The 7,679-nt window shown below is 36.8% G+C and overlaps 1 protein-coding gene across 1 annotated transcript; it reads right to left on the bottom strand.

Annotated features, from left to right (window-relative positions):
• Positions 1 to 3,802: 3,802 nt before the first annotated feature.
• On the bottom strand, positions 3,803 to 6,743 carry LOC110458059 (serine protease inhibitor dipetalogastin-like). The gene is made up of 4 exons (XM_021509608.1): positions 6,638 to 6,743; positions 6,378 to 6,456; positions 4,816 to 4,941; positions 3,803 to 4,226 (listed from the first exon to the last, which is right to left on the bottom strand). Exons 1-4 carry the CDS (start codon positions 6,705 to 6,707, stop codon positions 4,172 to 4,174), a joined length of 330 nt encoding a protein of 109 aa, XP_021365283.1. The 5' UTR covers positions 6,708 to 6,743; the 3' UTR covers positions 3,803 to 4,171.
• Between the last annotated feature and the right edge of the window lie 936 nt (positions 6,744 to 7,679).

The raw sequence follows: 7,679 nt of genomic DNA, 5'->3' as shown, positions 1-7,679 counted from the left end.
TATAGAGTTGGTTCTACGGCAGTTTGTATGTGTCATTGCTGGCGTCAATACCGATACATCATTATGTAAGACTGGTCAATTGCAATATTTCTTCACGTATGTTAAATGTCAATTCAGGCTGGAACAGTGCTTAGGAGGTTTTTTAACGTAGCTTTATCATATCAAGATGCACCTAGTCACACCGATTAGCATTTGAGACCAGGCTTACTGTCATTGTTGTTCCGCCTATTGGCTAAATGACGAGTAACAGGTTAAACACGACGTCCTTTATATCTGATTTTATCAGGAACGCCCCGTTTATGCGAGATGATATTTGTCTCATTATAACAAGAAGTGTACGTAAATAACATATCTACACATGTTTGTTACATAAAGACAATGCTATTACGTATTTGAACTTATGGAGTATTGAGTTATTGTCTTTGAACAACCCGATCGTAAAATGCAATGTAAAACAGGGCGCCTTATGCGCCACTTGTCGATGTTATTTAAGACCTACACATTACAGCGCGCTTACATCCGGACCAGGAAGAGTGATTCATATAATTTGAAAAAAAAGTTGTTTCATTATTGTTTAACAATAGATTATGTAAGTAGCTAAATATCTATCTCTCAGAGTAGAATGCGTACGCCCTTAAAACTAAAAGTTATTTCAACAACACGAATATCTTTCTTGTGTTCGGTGGTGAGACTTTTTACTGCAGTTAGTATTACAAAGGAGTACACTTTGCCTCTCTCCATGCCGACTTGTTTTTCGATGAGGGTGAATTTAATAAAGAGCAGACTTGGTCTGGTAACAAAACTCTTCCAGCGTCCGTAAATTTCACTTTAAGATATTCAGTTGTGTGACCGCACAATGCACCAAATATAGTGTACGCACACCGTGCATGCATCGTTCACACACCGTCCGCACTTCGACCACACATGGTGCGCACAACTGTGCGATTTAACAATCGTTCGCCCCGCTGTGTGCTTCTCTCTGAACAACTGTGCGATTGGGTACAATTTGTAGATCAATATTACCTAATGAACAAAATACGGAAATGTCGTATGCAATAATGAAAACTTTATGTATTTCTGTAATTTTTCATGACAGTAATTAAGATTATGTACAGTTTTACAATGCGTGTAACACAGCATTACAGTGACCGTTAGACTATCAAGAATGGGTTTCGCTCCAAGGTACAGTAACAGAACAGGTAAATAACGATTTGATGAGTGAACGAAATGTTACCTGGCCTGTACCTGAAACACAGAGCTGATAGGCGATATCGTATGGCCGCAATGAAAATACAACTCGACGTTTAGTATTTGTTTTTTTGCATTCGGGTTGCCTATAGCTCCCCTTTACCTGGGTTTTCACACCCCTGGCACTACCCAACGAAATACGTAAGTGCCCCGGGCGGGGGAAAATTATGGTCCAGGTACAAAGTGGCTATGTTTACTCGTATACGGGACTGTGTTGTAATTTTACTTGTGTCGATTAAGGTCCTTTAAAAATACAGAAAACATTATTTCTAAATAATTTGCTACTATTGAAGAGTATATGAAGTTGGATAGCGAATCGGAGAGACAAGCCATCCTTGGGTGATACGAGTACTTAGATCGCAATACATACATAGACACATATTTTACATATTATAAATTAAACAGAGTACAGGTAGTTCATACCTTACACCTTCGGATCACCACTCACTAGTGTATACGATACATTGTGTTTATATCTAACACCTTCGGATCAACACTCACTAGTGTATACGATACATTGAGTTTATATCCAACACCTTCAGATCAACACTCACTAGTGTACGATACATTGTGTTTATATCTAACACCTTCAGATCAACACTCACTGGTGTACGATACATTATGTTTATATCTAACACCTTCAGATCAACACTCACCGGTGTACGATACATTATGTTTATATCTAACACCTTCGGATCAACACTCACTAGTGTATACGATCCATTGTGTTTATATCTAACATTTCTATATTAACACTCACTAGTGTATACGATTCGTGGTGTTTATATCTTACACTCTCAGACCAACACTCACTAGTGTATACGATTCGTGGTGATTATATCTTACGCTCTCAGAACAACACTCACTAGTGTATACGATTCGTGGTGTTTATATATTACCCTCTCAGAACAATCCGCGCTAGTGTATACGATTCGGGGTGTTTATATCTTACACTCTCAGAACAACACTCACTAGTGTATACGATTCGTGGTGTTTATATCTTACACTCTCAGAACAACACTCACTAGTGTATACGATTCGTGGTGATTATATCTTACACTCTCAGAACAACACTCACTAGTGTATACGATTCGTGGTGTTTATATCTTACACTCTCAGAACAACACTCAATCGTGTATACGATTCGTGGTTTTTATATCTTACACTCTCAGAACAACACTCACTAGTGTATACGATTCATGGTGTTTATATCTTACACTCTCAGAACAACACTCACTAGTGTATACGAATTGTGGTGTTTATATCTTACACTCTCTTAATAACACTCACTAGTGTATACGATTCGCTGTGTTTGTATCTTACACTCTCAGAACAACACTCACTAGTGTATACGATTCGTGGTGTTTATATTTTACCCTCTCAGAACAACACTCACTAGTGTATACGAATTGTGGGGTTTATATCTTACACTCTCTTAATAACACTCACTAGTGTATACGATTCGTGGGGTTTATATCTTACACACTCAGAACAACACTCACTAGTGTATACGATTCGTGGTGTTTATATTTTACCCTCTCAGAACAACACTCACTAGTGTATACGATACATTGTGTTTAATAACACTTAAGTAAACTGACGCTTGCAGCGTACCAGAATAAACTGAATATATTGTCATTATATCATACAGGGTACATATTTGGCTTTTTTGTAGTACATATGCTGTACTAGTCATCGTCTGATGAAAGTGAGAGAGTACATATAACACTTTTCATTGGAATGTCACAAATAAACAGGTCACTGGTTGTGCCATATAGACCTGCTTGTAAATTATACACTTGAATATAAACTTTATCTATTTTACAACAATTATGAAACAAGCTATTTCAACGTATATCAATCACTCTTGTTGGCCCCGGTGTCAGCGCGCTGATGGTCTTAGTGTGGGAGGAAACCGGAGTACATTTTCACGTCCGATCGGGGAATCAAACCCGGCCGCCTTAGTGATAGACAAGTGCACTGTCCACTGCACCACATGACCACCCAAATTGCCAATTATATTTACCAAACTGAAGGAAATGTCCAAATATCGTATAGATTATATGACTTGTTTATCTTTGTGAAGCCTTTTTAAAGTGGCTTGATCTGCCTAGATCGGGCGCTAAATCGAATATTGTTTATTCATTAGCGGCTCCAAAAGTATGTCAGCGAGGTCAGCGAGATACGACTGTCATAGGTTACCATAGCAGGCGGAGATTTTGAAAACTATATTCCCAAGAATAGCCTAATGGGTACCTATTCCTGTACCTGTTTATTTTTTTTAATACTTTTCTCAATTATCAGTAACGTCATTTCAAGCATGTAAATATATTAATGGTATGTCCTATCTACGCATATCATAAACAGGTTCCATTTGATGAAGATATACGAGTCATCGAAACGATAGGATTGAACATCTGATTAATTGGTATCAACAATTCATCATTTTGGCGTCGGAAATAATTGTCGAAGATCTTAAACGCAAATTTAATAGCATAAATAGCACTTTATTAACATCTTGACCAGCTTTGTTCATCATGAAAAACGAATGAAATAATTCAATCAAATGCTTTATTTTACCTTGTTAACATAGATTTTGATTAAATATGGCACATTAGGTCGCATATCAAAACTCTATATATGTACGCTAGTGAGATATTTAATTCTGAGACACTTCACCCTGTTTTCCTGACACCTGTCTGTTATATATTTGTATTCTGTTCCTTGGATCGTTGCTGAAGAATTCCTGTTAGGGAGATTTAATGACTTAGTCTGCATGCTTAATTTGTCAAGTAATGAGTGACACAGTCGTAAGTTTTAGTCCAGCAGCCTCCCTCTCCGGCACTTCGTGGCTAGATAGGTAGGGAGTTGTATATGGCCACTGTCGATGCGACCATACTGTTGTCTTCTATCCGAAATCGGATTACTTTCCAATAACAAAGCAAGGACACCTCCAAGGACATTGTACTCTAACACCCCTGGAAAATATTTTGAAGAATTTTTTTCCATATTCTGCGCCTTGAAGAAGACATATACATCATAAGTTAAATAACACAACGTACATAGTCTGTCTACTCAGCTGTAAATGAGTACGTGGTTGGGCAATGCTAGAATTGTTGAATGTGCTCCCCATGGAGTTGAGAAAGATATTGGCAGGCTGCAAAGGGCCTATAACCACGGACAATAATTTGTGAACCGCTTTGAGAGACCTACGAACTAGGTTGTGATAAAGCGGTATATAAGAACCTCGAATTATTATTATTATTATTATTATTATCATAGCAGAGTAACATATAATACAGATATTTTGTGAAAAGATATTTAACAATTTTATGACACAAACGGATTCCTGTTACCCTGGAGAATGTCTAATTACTTATCCCCATATGAATCGTTTCGTTGTTCATGTTTCATTGAGTTCAACGGTAATGTGCACATGTCTTTCTCGTGTTTATATATAAGACTTAATATATCGTATACATGTATTTTGTTCAATTTTAATTAAAAATATCAAACCTTTTTATCATGTAATTTTATTTTTTAAAAGACCAATAAAAGGTAACTCACGCGCATCTGGCCATGCACCTGTTGCTGTATGTTTGATCATTTCCTCCACACACAGGTCGGTATTCCCTGGTACAGTTACAGTCAGACCTACAAGGACACCTTCTTCGGCATGCTATGGTGATGCCTCTGTGAAATGAGACAGAACCACAGATAAAGCATAGTGATTATGTCAAATGTGTCCAGTAAGCTGCATGGACTGTCCAATACGTTTGGCCAACTTCAAAACGTTTCCCATCTGTCCAATAAGTTACCAACCTGTCGTATAAGAGCTTTACTTATTGGACAGTGGGGGCATCACATTCTAAACAATAGATGAGCAGAGCCCGAATGGGAGTAGTTCAGCGATATAGCTATAACAAAAACAACAAACACATGAATTGTGCAATATCATATCAAACATCACCAGTATCAGTGGTGTACTATTCTTAGAATCCAGCACATTCACAATCAACATTTAAGGCCTCGCTATGTCCTTTCTCTCACTTATTGGACAGTTTTTGGCTTACATCCATAGCATATTTTACATTCCCATAGCACTACCCATTGCATGTATCAATATAATGTGACAGTGTCAGAAACTGTGCTGGGTGCCTTTGCCTTGGATTTCAGTGAAGTAGTACTATAATGTCGACATCAGATAGGTGTTATCGCAAAAAGGCATATAAAGACATACATATGTCACCTCCAACACACAATCATACATTCCACATAGGGAAGCACGACCATAAATTACCTTAGCTGTTATAAATTAATAGGACGCTGACCTCTGAAAACCTTACCCCTAGCACTTACTGTTTCATAAAGCTCTCGTCGTTTTATTGTACATGTAACCATGTGACTTTCGATGTCATGTTAAGACTTCCAGACGTAAGAAACAAATTACAGTGACGTTTGCCTTGTTAGTCGTCAATACGTTGACGTCTACCTTTCGATATCGGTGATTGCTTGATCTTTTTTCGGAAAAGATACATTGATTGTATGCTAACTGAAAACCATATACATGCTAATAAATAAAATCATTGAACATTATTTGATTTCATAACAAGTTGAATACTCAACGCGTTAGCAAAGTTTTAAAGCAAAATACATTTCCGTTCATATTAATAAAATAGCAAACCATGAAAGCAGGCGAAGGTAAATTAACCTCATGTTATAAAACTGTAGTTACAATAGAATACTCGCAAGACACATTATCCTGAAATAGATTATTATTCAGGAAGTATTTATTCAGTTTAATAATATCAGTTAGATGAATACAAGAGCATTTAATTGAAGAGCTTTCTTTGTATAAGTTTGTTTTGTATTATACATATCTAAGTAAACCATTTCACTGAAGTGGCCGATCTTCTCATTACTAAGACTCATACACATCATATTATGACATGGGATCGATGTATGAAGACAATATAACATGACAAAACAGATTAGTTTCGTAGCATAGTCAACTTTATACGACAATTTAATTGCTTTATTTTGCAATGGCGTTTAAGTATATTATCAATATATGACAACCTTATGTTCAGATAGGTAAATTATACTTGTTTTTGCTTCGCCAGTTTTACCTTCGTCTAGCCACGCATTCATTCCTGTACGTCCTCCCGTTGATACCACAAACAGGCTGCCCTCCGTAACATGATCCGTCTGTTAAATGGAAGACCACCTTACAGATTAAACAACAGACAAATGCATATGATAATATATTTTAGCAGATATTTATTTCTATCGAATAATTAATATAACAAAACAAATGACAAAAATATACTTCGGTAACAGGGAAATATCCTTCGACAAATCAGAGGATGATTTAAACTGTATTACTTACATTGTGACTGGACCTGGTTAATCTGTAAATAACAAGACAGTATCACAAGAGCTGCTAGTGAAATGTTCATCGTGTTTCGTTCATAGTACAGTATTGTAAACACAAAGTCTTATATACATGAATTTCATCACGTGGTCATTAATGTCATTATTTGAAATAATACACGTAATTAAACTGACAGTAGTATAGAGTTGGTTCTACGGCAGTTTGTATGTGTCATTGCTGGCGTCAATACCGATACATCATTATGTAAGACTGGTCAATTGCAATATTTCTTCACGTATGTTAAATGTCAATTCAGGCTGGAACAGTGCTTAGGAGGTTTTTTAATGTAGTGTTATCATATCAAGATGCACCAAGTAACACCGATTAGCACTTGAGACCAGGCTTACTGTCATTGTTGTTCCGTCTATTAGCTAAATGACGAGGGACAGGTTAAACACGACGTCCTTTATATCTGATTTTATTAGAAACGCCCCGTTTTTGCGAATTGATATTTGTATCATTATAACAAGAAGTATACGTCCATTACATATCTACACATGTTTGTTACATCAAGACAATGATATTACGTATTTGAACTTTAGAGTATTGAATTATTGTCTTTGACCGACCCGATCGTAAAATTCAATGTAAAACAGGGCGCCTTATGCGCCACTAGTCGATGTTATTTAAGACCTACACATTACAGCGCGCTTACATCCGGACCAGGAAGAGTGATTCATATAATTTGGAAAAAAAGTTGTTTCATTATTGTTTAACAATAGATTATGTAAGTAGCTAAATATCTATCTCTCAGAGTAGAATGCGTACGCCCTTAAAACTAAACGTTATTTCAACAACACGAATATCTTTCTTGTGTTCGGTGGTGAGACTTTTTACTGCAGTTAGTATTACAAAGGAGTACACTTTGCCTCTCTCCACGCCGACTTGTTATTCGATGAGGGTGAATTTATTAAAGAGCAGACTTGGTCTGGTAACAAAACTCTTCCAGCGTCACGTTTAGATATTCAGTTGTGTGACCGCACAACGCACCAAAACT

The sequence above is a fragment of the Mizuhopecten yessoensis genome, unplaced genomic scaffold, assembly GCF_002113885.1.
Source record: "Mizuhopecten yessoensis strain PY_sf001 unplaced genomic scaffold, ASM211388v2 scaffold9417, whole genome shotgun sequence".
Classification (NCBI taxonomy): Eukaryota; Metazoa; Mollusca; class Bivalvia; order Pectinida; family Pectinidae; genus Mizuhopecten; species Mizuhopecten yessoensis.
Note: the sequence above shows the minus strand (reverse complement) of the source record. Positions and strands in the feature narration are given on the sequence as shown.

What these genes read in the sequence shown, in the direction of transcription:
- LOC110458059 (XM_021509608.1), bottom strand. Translation starts at nt 6,707, where the DNA reads ATGAACATTTCACTAGCAGCTCTTGTGATACTGTCTTGTTATTTACAG. An exon ending in GAATGCGTGGCTAGACGAAG is followed by an intron (nt 4,942 to 6,377) that starts GTAAAACTGGCG and finishes CTCATTTCACAG; the next exon opens with AGGCATCACCATAGCATGCC. An exon ending in AGGTGCATGGCCAGATGCGC is followed by an intron (nt 4,227 to 4,815) that starts GTGAGTTACCTT and finishes AATATTTTCCAG; the next exon opens with GGGTGTTAGAGTACAATGTC.